General features: G+C 45.5%; 1 protein-coding gene across 2 annotated transcripts in view; it reads right to left on the reverse strand.

The window, feature by feature from the left end:
• The window catches only part of PTPRU (protein tyrosine phosphatase receptor type U), a 104,670-nt gene that overhangs the window by 46,351 nt on the left and 41,246 nt on the right, over positions 1-17,073 (reverse strand). For both annotated transcript variants that reach the window (XM_069079287.1, XM_069079286.1), the window contains exons 9-13: positions 6,928-7,037; positions 6,363-6,564; positions 4,313-4,415; positions 1,262-1,535; positions 633-669 (exon numbers count right to left, since the gene is read on the reverse strand). In XM_069079287.1, coding sequence (XP_068935388.1) covers positions 633-669; positions 1,262-1,535; positions 4,313-4,415; positions 6,363-6,564; positions 6,928-7,037 — 726 coding nt within the window. The remainder of the gene's footprint in view (positions 1-632; positions 670-1,261; positions 1,536-4,312; positions 4,416-6,362; positions 6,565-6,927; positions 7,038-17,073) is intronic.

The following is a 17,073-nucleotide window of genomic DNA, read 5'->3' on the forward strand; positions in this document are numbered from 1 at the left end:
CACATCCTTTCTCTCCTAATGCTATTCCATAAGGAGATCAGATTAGAGACTTATGGGATATGAGAGCTGCAAGAGGCCTTAGGGACCATCTACCCCAATACTTTCATTTTACAAATAAGGAAACTGAGGTGCAGAGAAGTTAAGTGACTGTTTAATGTCTCATGGCTAGTAAGCATGAGGCTTGAGATTTGAACAGACCAGGCACCAACCTGCAAAAACAAAGCACATTAACAGCCCCAGGCCGCGGGCCAGGTTAAGACTAACCTAACACAAATATGACATGCGTATACCTCTAGCTGGATGCGGCCTACTCTGCTCAAATATACCACACACACGTGGTTCCACGTGTGTGTTCAAACATGGCACATATATGTAGCTCCACATATGTGACCAGCCTCCTCCAGTGGGGGTGGGGAAAGGGATCAGTTCCCCATGCATGGCCAGCCCCATTAGACATGACTCAGGCACGGCCTTTCTGTGGATGGCCCCTCCCCAAAGCAAGCTCAAAGAAAAGCCAGGCAGTAATTCTGTGGAGAAAGAGAAATGGGTATATTTATGAAGAAGGGAGGAGAGTGTGGTTAGGCTGGTGGAAGGGGAAGGTTCAGGAGGATGAAGGAACAGGTAGATCCTACCTTTGCGAGCAATCCGAATACAGTTCAGCCGAGTTTCCTGAGGAGACACACATGAGACGGAGAAGGTCAGCACTACTGAGCCTGGCATTCGAGGCCAGCCACGCTCCTGAGGCCTCCCCCAGCCTCCCAAGACTAGGCCACAAAGCCTGCTGCCCTCTCTTTCATAGACGGTTTGGAGGATCAAGTCGGGGCTCAGATGCCCAAATTAGGGGCACATTCCAGAGGCATGAAACAAACTGGGGAAAACCCTAAGAGGGAAGAAGGCCGAGGGAAGGAGCCTCAGGGATCATAGGACTATAGATTCAGAGCTAGAAGAATTTCCAAGGTCATCTGGTCCAATCTCTTCGTTTTACAAATGACCAGAAGAGTTCAGTGACGGACTTAAGGTCATGGCAGGTGGTGAGTAGCACAGCCTGGATTTAAATGCAGACACTGACTCCACATCTGGAACTTGTTCCACCCCCCCCCCCAATGACCCTGAGTATCAAGAGAAGGTGTGGAATGGGGAGTAGCATTTGCATCAACCCCTGGCCACTATGCCCCCAGTCTGGCCCCCAGGAAAGAGGACAGCTAGTTCCAAGAAAAGGGGAGTATCCCCAGCCCCTGGCTGGCCTCAGTCTGCTCCTCACCCCCTTCAAGTGGCTTGTGGCCTGGAAGTAGATGAGATAGGCCTTCTTGGGCTCCAGGGGTGGGTTCCAATAGCCCCGATATGTCTGGTTGTCACCCACAGTGAAAGGTGTGGCCTCCAAGAGGCTGCTGGCTGGCAGCTCTGCCCCAAAATAATGGACCGCACCGCGGGCAAGGGCAGCATCGAAGGTCAAGGGCACCGGGAAGCAGTCCTGTGCCCCTGGCTCCCGCTTCATCCTCCGGGCACGGTCCTCTTCTACTATCACCTGGTAAACACTAAGCACACAAGAAAAGTCCGTCAGAGCCTTCTCTTCCCGGGGCATCAGGACAGAGAGCAAGGGGCCCTGGAAAGAGGACTGAAAGCAGAAACCACCCTCCAAATTACCTTAGCAATGTCAGGAGGCCCTGAAGGCTCACCAAAGTCCTGTGCCCATCCCCAAACACACACACACACACACAAACACACAGAGGATGAAAAGGCCTCCAAAGCCTTCTGGTCAAACCCACTCATTTTACAGAACAGAAAACTCTGGTCCAAAAAGTTTAAGTGAGCTGCCAAAGGTCCCACAGGTAGTAGTAACACCAGAGGAAGGACTGGAACTCAGGTCCTAACTTGAAACCCATCTGTTCCACTGAATCACTCTGTTCACCTAAATCCAAAGCCACCAGTCACCTATCTTTGAGTCAGATCCAGGATCCTTCTGGCCAAGGATTCTGTCTCTGGCAGCAGAAACAAGGAGAAACCTTGGAGGAGGCCACACCTATTTGCTTTCAAAGGTGGGAGCCCTGGCTTATGGAGCCATGTAGACCAGACTCAGCCACTAATTCACAATGGACCCCTTACCTCTCTGGGCCTCAGTTTTCTCCTCTATAAAATAAAAGGATTGGACTAGGTGATCTGTAAGAAAAGAAATGGCCCCTCCCAGCCCTGACATCCTGTGTTCCAAGGGCCCTCCCAGCCCTGACATCCTGTGTTCCAAGGGCCCTCCCAGCTGTGACAGACTCTGTTCTAAGGCTCCTCCCAGCTCTGACATCCTGTATTCTAAGGGCCCTCCCAGCTCTGACATCCTGTGTTCCAAGGGCCCTCCCAGCTCTGACTACTACCATCTCTGGGGGCAATGGCATTGCCCTCCAGAATAGTACCAATGTTGTCATCACTAGTATAAATAATGATATTAATATAATTATGGAAGCAGCCCTCTTAACAACCACCAAAAAAAACCCACAAACCCAACCTTCTCTCATGAGTTGGGAGCAGATGAGGGGAAAAGAAGTCTCTTCCTTACTGATCACAAATGAGGCAGCCACCTGGGGTCCTTCCCCAGATTTGGGTGGCTCTCCATCCCATGACCAGGCACCTATCTCAGACACAATTCCAACACACAACCCTTAACCTCCTACCTCTTTACATACATTACCAACCCCCACCCCTTCAACTCCTGTAGGTTAGAGAAGAAGAGCTAGAGGGCCCCCACCCTGTTTCTATAGCAGCAAAGAAAGACATAGACAAAAGCAAGTTCTCCCAAAGTATATAATGTCCAGTGACTGGCATGTCTACACTGATTGGTGCCCCTCAGCCATCAGTGTCCTCCATATCCTACACGCAGCACCCCACTAGCCAACATCCCCAATGACCAACACACTCAAGGATCAGAGCCCTCAGTGACCAACATGGAAAGTGACCAATCCCCACATTAGCTCACATCCCAACAGCCAGGTACCACCAGTGGCCAGCATCTTCTATTACCAATATACCACAGTCAGCATACCTAGTGACTAATATCAGCAGGTGTGGATGTCTTCAACAACCAACACCCTCAGTGACCCATCCTGACCAACATCCCAAAGATTGGCAGCCTTGGAGCCAGTATCTTCAATGAGTAATATCCATATTGACCGATGTTTTTTGTAACCAGGATTTCTAGAGATCGAAGTCCATAGTGACCAATGTCCTCAGTGACCAGAGTCCACAGCGTCCAGTTCCTCAATGATCAGAATCTATAGTGACCCATAGCCTCAGTAGCCAACGTCCTCAATGCATCCACAGTAGCCAATGTCCTTGGTAACCAATGTCTATAGTGACCAAAGTCCAAAGGTATGCTCTCTTCAGTGCTGGTCTACAGTGACTACCATCTTTACAAACCAGGAATCCATAGTGAACAGAATGAGTGGGCTCCAGAGTGGATTAACATCCTCAGTGACTAGTACTGACAGTGATTACACAGTGACCAAAATTCCTAACGATCAATTTACTCAGTGGTTTCCATTGTCAACAGCTAATGTCCAAGTGATCAATATTCTCAGTAGTCAATTCCCTCAAGGTGACCACGGTGACCAAAGTCCAGGGAATTAGAATCCTCAATGACCATTCATTGTCCATAGTGATCAACATCCTTGATGACCAGAGTCTTTAGTGAACATGACTGGTGTTCACAGTAGTGAACATCCTCAGTGACTGATACTGATGGCAACTAGAGTCCACAGTAACCAATATCCTTAATGATCAGAGTCCACAGTAACCACTGTCTCAGCGGTCAGTGTCCATAGTATCCAGAGTGACCAACATTCTTTGAGTCCAGGATCCATAGTGAATAACATGACCATATGATCTTTAGCAATTAAGATCAACAAAGACCAATGTCCTTAGTGACCAGTATTCTCAGGGACAAAATCCCCAATGACTGGGGTGCATAAAGACAGGACTGAAGCCAAACAACACTACACCAACCAAAACCTCCAGAAGAGAAATGACCTTCCCCCACCTCTAACATACTTCCTTCCCAGTCACAGACCTTCAGGAAACAATCCCTTCACACTGGGCTCAGTCTCTAGCTAGGAAGAAGGAGCAGAGGTGAAAATGGAGTTGGAGACATGGGAAAGGGGTGAGGGAGCTAGTGTTAGGCAAAATAATGGAACTATGAATCAAAGGAGAAGGAATGTAATCAGGCAGAAAGGATAAAGGGAGTGAAAGAACAAACAGGCAAAGGGAGACTTAGGAAAGAACAGGTCCCACAGGATCACTCACTCCCGGCCCTCCCACTGAGCCACCCTACCTGATGGGGGCCCCACGTCCTTGCGCTGGCCTCAGCAACACTGTGATGGTGCTCTCCGACTCCCCCAGTGGGGATGGCATGTCCCCATAGTCAAAGCTCGGAGCTGAGAAGGAAGAGATGGGTAGGAGTGAGTCAGGGGCCAGGGGAAAAGTCTGAGGACATTCAGAACATCCTGGCTTCCAAATGTCATGACCATTGTCCCCTAGACTCCTATGTCCCTGACCTCTCTGTTCCCTTCATACCCCAGGCTCCCAAGCCTTCCTTTCCCTAGACTCCCAGACATGTCGATCTTTAGTCTCCCTGATCTTTCTATCCTCAGCCTTCGTCCTCCCTAGAACCCACCCTTCCTGATTACTTCATCTCCAACCTCCCTAAACATTCAGCCACCACGCTCCCCAACCCCTTGGTCCCAGCCTCCCTGACCTCTTTGTCCCTGACATCTATGACCACTTAACAGCCACACTTCCTGATTCCCCTGTCCCCTGACCCCTCTACTCCTTCAGTCTCTAGCCTCCCAAACATTCCATTTTACAGCCTCCCTGATCCTTCAGGGTCCAGTTCCCCCTTATATCATTTGGTCTTCCACCTCCATGATCACTCTATCTACAACCTCTCTGACCCCTTAATGACAAACTTTCTTGAATTCTCCCAGATCCTTCATTTCCTCCCTAAACCTTCAATCTCTAGTCCTGATCCTTTGGCCCCAACCTCCATGATCGCTCCAGATCCATGACCTCTCTGATCCTCCTTTCCCTGACCCCTTGCTGATGAAGTCCCCAGCATCACTGACCACTTTCATCTCTAGCCTCCCTGACCACTCCCATCTCTGGCCTCCCTGACATCGCTGTCCTCTGTTTCTGTGTCCCCTGCCTTCCTAACTCCTCTGGGAAGTACAGAAAGGGCCAAGGAGAGGGTCTAGATCTGTGATTTCACTGGTATAGGGAACCTCTAGGTGAAGAAACTCCCCCTACCAATGCAGGTTGGCACCTTCTCTACACCCATAGTGTTAAAGGGTTGCTTAGAGCTCTGAGACATTAAGTGACCAAGGTGTAATGTTAATGGGAGTTAAGATCTTCCCTGCTTCACATGGAGCCCATTAAGGGAAGCTTGCTTAGGGGAGGCTTGCTTGTAGGAAGGCTTTCACACTTTTTGCTAATTTCTAATTAGGCACTGAGTCAGGAGGGTTGGGATGCCTTCTGGCTCTGAGAAGTGTACATATATTCTGAGTTGGTATTTTGCTTTGGGGGCTGACTTATGAGAAGGATCTTGTAATTCCCTGGTTGAGATTCTGCGTGGTCATATGTTCAGAGCTCCCCGACTGCTCAGATGTAATAAAGGCTCTCTCAATCCAGGTATGTATGTAAAGATTCAGGCAGTCAGAGCCCTGTCTGTTGGTTTTTTATTTCTTTGTATTTTCTCTGAAATTCAGTTTGCTCACTCTTCCCATGAACTAGTGAATGTAATTTAAAAAGATTGTTGACCTCTAAAACAGCTCTCTTTCCTAGTAAAGCAGATCTAAGAACCTAAGCCATCCTGGGTATGCCAGTGTGGTTGCCGCTACACAAGGTCACATAGCCTGTGTTAGAGACAGGAAATGAACCCAGGTCTCCCAGGCTCCAAGGCTAGCTTTCTCCCTGGTACACCAGGCTGCCTCTGCGTTAGGAGGACTGATAGCATACTGAAAACAAACATAACACAGACAATGACTGACCAGGTAGAAGGGACAAAGTTCTCCCCAAGAACAGCAAGACATGTGCTTGGAAACCAAAAAAGAGAGGTCAAAAATGGGACCAGAAATGAACTGAGCCCCTGGATATTGCACAATAACCTATTGGGGGCACCCCTCATCTCCCAATGCCCCCATGAATTGTCACCCAATCATTCAGGACCCATTTCTCCACCTCCTATTCCTCCAACACAACAACAGTTCCCATCCCTAGTAGACTTTCCATCAGGATCTCCCTCGCTATGTTCCATGGAAAAATCCAGTCAGCCCTCCCTACGCTAGGGCCTGTGTTGGGAGTGGGGGGTGGGGAAGGTGTTTGCTCACCAGAGATGTTGGTGGTGATCTCAGTGAGAGCCGTCTGGCCAAAGCCCTTGCCGGTCCTTGCCCTCACAGAGAACAGGTATGTGGTACCCGGATGCAGGTTGGAGAACACATGGTAGGTCTCATTTCGGAGCTTAGACACTGTGCGCCTGGGACCAGGCACATTGACTGCAGGATCTGATGATTCGATGCTCTGATAGCTGATCTGGAGACAGGTCAAAGTGAGGGGAAACATCACAGAGAAGATGTCACTGACAGGGAGCACTGGGGTTTACAGTAGGAAGGCAGGGCGCTAAGCCCTAACATGGACTTTGTGGATGAGCTCCCCAAGTTTCTCTCTCCCTTCTCCCCAATCTAGACAACTTCTCCCTCTCCCCTCTCTATCCCACAGAATCTTAGGATCAGAAGGTACTGTAGAAGACAACTTCCTTCCTTCCTCCTGCTCCTCCCACCATCTATCCATCTCTTCTCCCCGCCTCCCTGGGCTTCCTCAAGGCCTGTGGGTCTGTATCTAACCAGAGGGCCAAGTTTTGATCCCCTAGGAACAGTCTCAAGGAGGTATATCTACCTCATATTGGGTGATGAGGCCATTTGGCTCCAGGGGCTCTTCCCACTTCAGAAAGATCATGTCCTCCAGAGGGGTGAAGGTCAGTGACTCTGCTGAGATTCCTCCAGGAACTACAAGGGAAACCCCATCCCAGATTCAATTAGCCCAACTATGATCAGGAGAGGTCAGAAGACAGGAGGGATTTTCTGACAACGAAAAGACATGAAACTCACAGATGAATTGGAAGCTTCACTTCTCTGGAAATCTTTAAAAACAGGAGAGGCCCTATTCAACCAATGAGCATTTATTAAATGATTTCTGTGTGCCAGACACTGAGCTAGGCACTATGGATATTGAAGACAAAAGCCAAACAATCCCTACTCACAAGCAGCGTTATATCTAATAGGCGAGACAAGTCCACCTATAAATACATGAAGCAAAAATATTGCCTGAATAAATATAAATAAATACAAGGGTGGCACAGTGGATAGAAGGTCAGGCCTGAAGTCAGGAACACTCCAGACACTTCCTAGCTGGGCAAGTCACTTAACCCTGCTTGCCTCAGTTTCCTCATCTGTAAAATGAGCTGAAGAAAGAAATGGCAAACTGCTCTAATACCTTGGCTAAGAAAACCCCCAAATGAAGTCACAGACAGTCAGACATGACTAAATAACTATAACAACAACAGTTTAGGATGGAGGACATGAGCAGTTGGGGATATCATGAAAGGTTTCCTTCAGAAGATGGTTCTTGAAGTTCATTATAAAGGAAGAGAGGGGTTCTATGAGATGGAGGTGAGAAAGGAACATATTCCAGGCATGGAATTCAACCAGTGCAAAGATGGGAGATGGAGGGTTCAATGTAAGGATCCAGTTGGAAATGTTATGAGAATAACCCTGGGACAACGCTGGAAGACAAGGGAACAGATTGGATGATTAAAGGAGGAAATTTCCAGGCAGAAAAAAATGGAGTAGAATGAGGTAAGGGACCATCATAGAGGATAAGGTGTCCCAGCAGAAAAGAACGCTCAGCTTCTCACGTCTCATCAGGGAGGTGGTGAATAAGTCACACGTTGTCAAACATGGCTGCTATGCTGATTTGTTTTCCTTAAGTATTTTTCCTGGTTATAGGATAAGGTTTTATTGGGAAAGAGAGTCTTTAGGAAATAAGAAAGATGGGGGTTGGGGGGGTGGGGAGAAGAACCTTAATACAATGCTTTTAAAGGAATACATTGCTAAAGGCAGTAAAGAGCTTCAAGACCATCTAGTCCAACCCTCTAATTGATAGCAGAGAAAACAAAGTCCTAGACAAGTACCTCACCTGTGAGCAAGCCAGGTGGTAAAACTAGAACCCAAGTCTCTTAACCACACAACATGAAATCTTTTTCAGTGGATGTTTTGATTAATGTTTATGTCCTGTATGCCAGGAAATTCTATTCTCTCTGGCCTGGAGGAGTTTACTTAGTAATGAATCAAGTCTCACGGGATATAGTAAATGGGCAGAGAGTCCAGAGGATAGTGACCCAGTGAGGCACCATCTTGAAACCCTGTCCCAAGCACACAAAATGCCTGGCCATGGAACTGGCCCCTACCCAGCAGTCTGTGTAAAAACTGTAGGTCCTAAATCTAGGGCTGGAAGAGATTGAAGAGGTCATTGAAGCCAGCCCCCTCATTTTTGCAGATGGAGACATCAAAGTCCACTGAGGTTAAGTGATGACCTCAGAATCTGAGGTGGGATTTGAAACTAGGTCTCTCTGATGCAAAGTCATGCCACACTGGATGTGAACTGATGCAGAGTGAAAAATGCAGAACCGAGAAAACAACCTACACAAAAACTATAGCCATGTGTTGGCCCTCCAGGGCCATGGTGCCTGCCTTACCACCCAGCCCAGAGTGATAAATTTCCGGGATTCCCAGCAGAGTGGGAAGAGAGACCTGGCTCTCTAGTCTCACCCCATGTCCTCCTGGCTTAGAGAGCAGACCCTGACTCTAGACACGATTCCAGCATCCACTCAATCCAGAAGTACTCTCTAATTAATTGCCCTAATCATTAGGCTGATAAAAATGAGGCTCCCCCAGGGGAACTGGGATTGAGCCACCTTAGGTAAGCATGGATTTTGTTCCCAGGCTGGGGAGGGGATGGAAGCTATTCAGGGAGCCCAGACAGTCAATTGCTCTTCAAGAAAGGATAATGAATGGTTGTTAGAGTCAAAAATTCAGCAAGCACCTATGATGAGCCCAGGGTCTCAACCTCCAGGAGTTTATAGTTTAGCTATGAAGGGGAGCCATGCCTGGTAGCTGCAGGAAAACATCTCCCAAAGTTATTAATACATACCCTCTGACCACAGTGACTCATACACCCTCAGAAACCAAAAAAAGGGGGAAAGGACTCACATATACAAAAAATATTTATAGCTGCTTCTTTTGTGGTGGCAAAGAACTGCAAGTTAAGAGGGTCCCCAACAACTGGAGAATAGCTGAACAAGTTATAGTTTAGGAAGGTGATGGAATACTATTGGGCTATAAGAAATGATAAAGGGAATGGTTTCAGAGGAAGCTGAAAGATTTGTATGAACTGATGCAGAAAGATGTGAGTGAGCAGAACCAAGAAAACAATTTACCCAATAACAACCACATCGTAAGGAGAAACAACTTTGAAAGACTTAAGAACTCTGATCAAGGTAAGGACCAGCCACAATTCTAGAGGAGTTATGGGGAAACATATAACCCACCTCCTGACAGAGAGATGAGGGACTCAGGGGTAGATTGAGATGTGTGGTTTTGGAAACAGCCAGTATAGGTACTTGTCTTGTTTGACTATGCATATTTATTACCAGGGTTTTTTCCTTTTTTTTCTTTCAGTAACAGGGGAGGTAGGAGGGAAAGAAAATATATACTGAAAAGAACCAGAAATAAAGTAGATGCCCACAGATTGGAAAATGGCTAAACAAAATGTGGAACATGAATGGAATGGAGTATTACCATGCTTTTAAGAGGCACCTGGTGGCCCATGGATAAACCATGGGGCCTGAGTTGAAATCTGGCCTCAGATACTTCCTAGATATGTAACCCTAGACAAGTCACTTAACCTCTGTTTGCCTCAGTTTCCTCAACTATAAAATGGGGTCACAATAGTCCCTTCCTTCCAGGGTTGTTGTGAGTATCAAATGAGATAATATTTTTAAAGTGCTCAGCCTACTGCCTGGAACATAATAGGCTCTTTATAAACGCTAAATCCCTTCCCCTTCCCTTCTCTCCTGTAAGAAGTGAAGAACATTATGAGAAGAGAAGTATCGAAAAATGATGCAGAGTAAAGTAAGCAGAGCCAAGAAAACAATATACATAATGACTACAACAATGGAAACGGAAGGAACAACTGTAAAACAAGCGAAAATGAATGTCGCAGAATTACAAAGAACAAGCCTGGCCTCAGAGGAGGGATGAGAGAGAAGACACCTGCCCCCACTCCAGGGGGGGTGGGGGTGGGGAGAATGGCCAGGGATGTGGAACACTGCATATATCTTCAGAATTTTTCTATATGTTGATCAATTTTGCTGATTTTTTTTCTTCCTCGTTTTCTTTAAAAAAAAAAAAAATATTCTTTGCTAGGGCAGCTAGGTGGCTCAGTGAATAGAGCTGGCCCTGGAGTCAGGAGGACCTAAGTTCAAATCAAGCCTCAGACACTTAATACAAAAACTAGCCATGTGACCTTGGGCAAGTCACTTAACCCCAATTGTCCTGCCTCTCCCTCTCCAAAAAAAAAAAGAAATGAGTATTGCATTTGGAAGCAGAAGAGTTTGAAATTCAGTCCTGGGTTTGCTACTTACTGACTATGGAGCCTCCAGGAAAATCAATGAATGAATAAATAGATAAATGAATGGATAGATAAAAGAATGAATGAATGGATAGATAAATGAATAAATGGGTGCACAGGTAAACGAATGAATAAATTGGATGCATAGGTAAATAAAAGAATGAATGGATATCAATACATATATGAATGAATGAATCAGCAAATAAAGATAACAACATTTACAAAGCACCTACTATGTGCCCGGCACCATACTAAGAGCTTTACACATATGATCTCATTTGATCCTCACAACAATAAGTGCTGTTATTATCTCCATTTTACAGTTGAGGAAACTGAGGCAGAGAGAAGTTGTGATTAGCTAGCTTCTAAGACTCTGAGGCCACATTTGAACCCTAGGCTGATACTCTATCTACTGTACCACCTAAACTTGAACCTAAAACAGACAGGCAGGAACCCTAGTCGCAGGCAGGAACCTCTCTGGGGGGCAGCCCATCCTCTGAAAGGAAGGCAAGAGGCAGTGGAATCAGGTGCTTTTGTTATGTCTGCAGCTTCTGCTCAAACTCTGTGTCATCTGGAGCCTGGAAGCTCCCAGAAACAACCTCCCTAATAGGGAGGGAGCCGGGCAGAACTCAAAGAGGTGCTGCCATGTAAAGCTTATAGGCTTTTAGCCAACTCCCAACCCCCAATGCCCCATTTCCCCTTTACTTGGGAGGGCCCTCAATATTTTGGAAGCATTAGAAGTAGCATCCCAAGAGGAGAGTTTTTCTTTTCTGACTTTTCTGACTTCTCTGACTTTTCCCTGGATTTCTACCTCCTCTTAGGATCATACACTTAGGGCTAGAAGGAAGCTTAGAGACTTAGAGGGCAAGGGCCATTTCGTTTTTCTCTCTGTATCTCCAGCACCTAACATGATGGCCGGTACATAGTAAGTACTTAGTCAATTCTTGTTGACTGATTAATAAAGTATAACCACTTCATTTTGCAGACAGGGAAACTGAGGCCAATAGAGAATGTGACTTATCCAAGGGCACACTTGCAAGCTTCAGAATTTGAACCCAGGTCCTCTAACTCCAAATTCAGTCCTCTTTCCATTACACTAGGCTGCTCCTTCTCAACACCCTTAGAAGCACAGATCATCCCTATCCTTGATCTCTCCAATTTCAATGTCAACCAAGAGGGAAAAATAAGGTCTTTCCCTTCACAATCATGGAACTTGTATGAGGTTATTACCGTATGTCAGTGGTGGGGATGGGGGTGGAGCACTATCAATCTGGCAGGGAGAGAGGAGTTATCATTCATGAAAAGGAGGCTGGCCAAGTAGATGGAGCCCTGCCACAGTGGAGGACAGGGATCCTCCTGGAAGCACTAACCCCAAAATTTGCTAAGAGGGGTTAGGATGATATCAGCCTAGAAGTAGGAAAAGAGACAAGAATGGGGCTGTAGGTTCAGGAGGGAGAGATGTGTGCTAAGACAGCATGCAGGTCAGTTAGCCCAGAAACTTGGACTGGCCTCTGTGGCCAGCTTAGGGGTATTGCAGCATCAAGATCCCTGGGCCCTGAAACTTTGACATTCCAGGCTCTAAGCTTGCTTTACTTCACCCTTTCTTCAACTGTGGCTGATAAAGTAAGTCTCTTTGAAAAGCCTCATCCCATGGAGGACTATGGGAGTGGAGTGCTGCACAGACTCTACTGTCAGATTCAATTGATGAACTAAGGGGAATCAGTTGAATTTGATTGGCTGAAATGCCTTTTGTTTCTTTCTTCCTTACTTCTTTCCTTTCTTCCTTCTTTTCTTTCTTTTTTCCTTCCTTCCTTCCTTTTTTCATTATTAAAAAGGAAGAGAACTCAAGTGATAAATGTGTAACAAATCAGCCTCTCTGGGGACAAAAAAAAAAATTATGCATGGGGGCGGCCAGGTAGCACAGCGAGTAAGAGTACCGGCTCCAGTGTCAGAACGATCTGGAGATCGAATCCCGGGCTCAGACACTCAGCACCATACCCAGAAATAACTGGCCGTGTAACCTTGAGCAAGTTACTTAACCCTGATTGCTTAATAAAAAAAAATGTATATATATGCATGCACACACATCTTTTTAAGTTTAATCTATGTTATTAACACTTTTAAGTTCAGACAATCACCAGGACAATAAATCAAGTCCTGATTGGTGGTGGCCAGTTTCAGAGGTGTGAATGCTCCAAGAGAACATTTGAGATTAGATCTGGCAAGTGGATTAGAGCTGGCCCCAGGACCCTGCTAGATGGTTCTGGAAGGAGAGGAGGGAAGAGGGATTTAACTGACAATGAAGGTGATGTCAAAAACAAGCAATATCACACTTGTTTTCAAAGAAAGGAAAACAAACTCAAACTACACAATCAGCCACAGCACTGGTGGTGACAGAATGCGGGGCTTGGAGTTGAGGAAACCTAAGTTTGAATCCTACCCCAGACATTCACTAGCTGTGTGATGCTGGGCAAGTCCTCGTGTATAAAATGAGAGAGTTGGACTTAACAGTCTCAGATTTATCCTATCTATATCTTGTTTATACCTAGCTGTTTGCATGCTGCCTCCCCCATTAAACTGAAAGCTCCCTTTCTTTGTACCCCAGTGCTTAGCACAGTACCCAGCATGCAGTAGGTGCTTAATAAATGCTTACTGACTGATTGCCTCTAGGGCACCTTCCAGCTCTAGATTTATGGTCTCTGTTTTTGAATGATAGCACAGTATTATGAGGACCAATAACAATAACTGTAACTGAGAAAGACCATCTGGGCACCAGGATGTTTTTGTAAGTGAAGAAAGAAAGTTCCACGTCAGGCTCTAATGCATTAAGAAGAAAAAGGAATCCAGCCTAGAGGCGAGAATGGGGAAGAGGGGGATTAGGCCCCCCCAGGAACCAGGCACAGACTTGTGGAAGCAGGGGAAGGCTAGGATAAGGGGCCACCCAGAGCTGTGCAAGAGACAGGTCCAGGGGACGGCGGGCAAGAAAAGGAGCTCCCCCGTGAAGCTGGGTCTAGGGGAAGAGTAATTATTCATTCATATGTGTGTATATGTATAGACATCTATTACACAACACACATGTGTGCATATACACATATATGTGTGTTGTGGTGCTATATACCTATATGCATACTAAACATTAAATATTATAATATACATATATAGGTATATAGTACCACACACATAATGCACATATGTGCATGTGCACACACACACCGTGAATCCATAAATTGTGCAGGTATGTATGAGTGCACTGTGTATACATATTACATGTATCTGTGCTGTGCAGAGGGGGAACATACATTCACACATGTATGTGCGTGTATACATGTGTATGTTATAATAGCATACAATGCATGCATGTAGTGCACCATGTGTAAACACCTGTGCGTGTACATATGCACATGTGTCTTGTGTAAGCATGTGTGTGTTGATATATGGGGCATCTTATATTCTGCATCTATTCATTTTCTATGCAGTGGTGGGCATCTATCCCATCTGCCCTGGATTTAGCGTGTGTGCACTGCTTTATATATGGTCCCTCCCCCCATTAGAATGTGAGTTCCTTGAGGGTAGAGACTGTTTTCTATTTCCCTTCGCATCCTCAAGGCTTACTTAACACACAGTAAGCACTTAATAAATTCTTATTAATGGAGTCATTGATTTGAGGCCAGTCCTTTCCGAGAAAGGTTTATTGATGTCTTTTGGTTTTAATGCCGTCATTTCCAGAGATCATTTCTTTATAGGTTACATGACCATCTAAGAGTAACCTAAAGGCCATGATCAACTAAAGACCAGTGGATAATAAATAATAGCTAACATTCCCATGGCATTAAAGGATAGCAAAGCACTCTACACATTCAGTTATCATTTGACCCTCACAACAATCCAGTGAGATAGGGGCTATCATTATCCCTATTTTTCAGATGAGGAAACTGAGGTTAAGACCTCTTTCAGGGGCTTGTTCAGGATCTCATAGCTAGTAAGTGTCTGAGGCAGGATTCAAACCCAAGTTTTCAGTCTTCCATCCTCTTAACCACCTATTGTCCTCAAGGAGGACCATGGACAATAAGACCATGTGATGATATAAAGACCCTATAACTCCAAGAGCCTGAAGACTCCATTTGATTGACTAAGGAGAAGGCCTGCTACTAAATTCAGGAGTTCTTCATCCCAGGTCCATTTTCAAAATAGTAATTCCTCTCTTTACGGCCCTCTCCTCAACAGCCACATACCCACCGTCCACCTCAATTCTCTCACTCCCTCCCCTTGCTTTCTACAATCCAATCAATACATATGTAAGGGCATATCAATCTACCCACTATAGTAGGGCTCTACCATCACCATCCCTGTAACTTTCCAAACCAAAATGTCCTTCCCTGGATACTCCTGTGTGTGTGTGTGTGTGTGTGTGTATTTATACGTGTGTGTGTATCTGCCCCTATTAGAATGTGAGCTCCTTGAGGGCAGGAACTGTCTCATTTTTGTATTTGTATCATAGTATGCACTTAATTTTTTTTTATTCATTCATTTTGAACCTCAGTTTCCTCATGTGTAAATGCATGGGTAATAATATCTTCCCTTATACATTAGAAACCTCAATAGAGAACTTTAAGCAAAGTCCAGATAACTGCTAACAGGGTATGCCTTCAGAGGATGTTGTTTTGTTTTTGTCTATTCACAGAGGTTAGCACTGGGCCTGGCACATAGTAGGACATTGTAAATGCCAGTTGATTATTTGATTATTTAGATCTGGGCTGGACTAGCAGCCTCTGAAATCCTTCCTGACACAGGAATTCTGTGATTCTGGGTCCCCTCAACACACACCTAGACCATGGGGGACAATGAAGCAAGCTGGACCCAAGAGGCCTGTGTTTTGAAGCCTGGCTTAGCTTACTTAGTTAGAGTTATGTGACCATTATGTGACAATCTCTCTGAGCCTCAGTTTCCCTCTCTGTAAAACAAGGATAATAATACTCATACCACCTAGTTGGCAGAGCTGCCATGGGGCACACGCTTCGTAAAACCTGTAATGTGCTACCAAAATGTTGACTTTTGTGAATTATTATCATTATTGTCTGCCCAAGTGAACAGCAAATTGCAAAAAAAGGCAGAGTAGTGACCTTGTCTCCCATTCAATTCAATTCAACAAATGTAAAGTAAGCACCTACTATATACACCCTAGTGTGCCAACTCTTGGAGAAACAGAGACAAAAGTAAAACAGTCCATGCCCCTGAGAAATTTACTGGAGGATGGCCAGCTGAGGGTAACCAGTTCCTGGAGACTGAAACACAACATAGGGGAGTAAATGAAAGCAACTGGCAGATGGAGGAGGTATGGGCACCTGAAGGCTTCATGGAAGAGGCAGCACCTAGGCTGAGCCTTGAGGGAACATAAGGGTTCTAAGAGGCAGAGATGAGGAAGGAGTGTGGCCCAGGTAGGGGGAAAGGGCCACGCAAATGCACAGAAGCTGGGGATGAAAGGTCAAGGTCAAAGAACAACTAGTCCACTATGAAGATGGAGTTACATGAAATAAACTAGAAAAGTAAGTAGCCTTCAATGCCAGGCTGAGAACTCTGCATTTTGTCCTAGAGACAACTGGGAACCACTGAAGATTCTTGAGCAGGGTAGTACCATAGTCAGATGTGTGACTTCAGAAATTCAACAAATACACAGTAATTCCAACAAACATTTACTAAATGCCCAGAAAAGCACTGTGTGGAGGAGTTAGACAAGAAAAGACCAGAATCAGCAAAGCCATTTCAGTAATCCAGATGATGGGTGATGAACTAAGGTGGTGGCTGTATGAATGGAGGGAAGGGGATGCAGGTGTGTGGCGTTGCCCCTTTTGAGATGTCAGACGTGATACTAGACAGATCAGGTCATTACTAAGGCTTATCGATTGATTCATGGCAATAGCAATGAGCTGAAGTAACTTCTTTAAACTTTTATAAACAGTAGGCACTTAATACATCAGTATTAAACATATCAGTCAGTCTACAAGCATTAGACACTGTGCTACATATTCTCAGTCAATCAGTCAATAAACATTTATTGAGTGCTTACTGTATTCCAGGCATCGTGTTAAGCCCTGGAAATACAAAGAAAGGTAAATACATGTTTGCAGATGTAGGTTTGTCTAGAACTCAGTACATTAAGTACCTTAGAGAGTGACAAGATAGCAAATGGACACACTCTTTGCCTCCTAGTCCTGGTGAGCTAGCTCTCAAATGTCCTGCTGCTGACCAGTCTACTACTGAGTCCTAGTCTTTGACCCATCCTTAACCACTGTCAGGGAGACAATCCTTGACCCAAGGCACTCATCTAACAAGACTTCTACGGATACCCTGGAAGGC

This window comes from Petaurus breviceps, unplaced genomic scaffold (genome assembly GCF_028583685.1).
Source record: "Petaurus breviceps papuanus isolate PSGF00001 unplaced genomic scaffold, PetGlider_PUasm1.0 91041, whole genome shotgun sequence".
Lineage (NCBI taxonomy): Eukaryota > Metazoa > Chordata > Mammalia > Diprotodontia > Petauridae > Petaurus > Petaurus breviceps.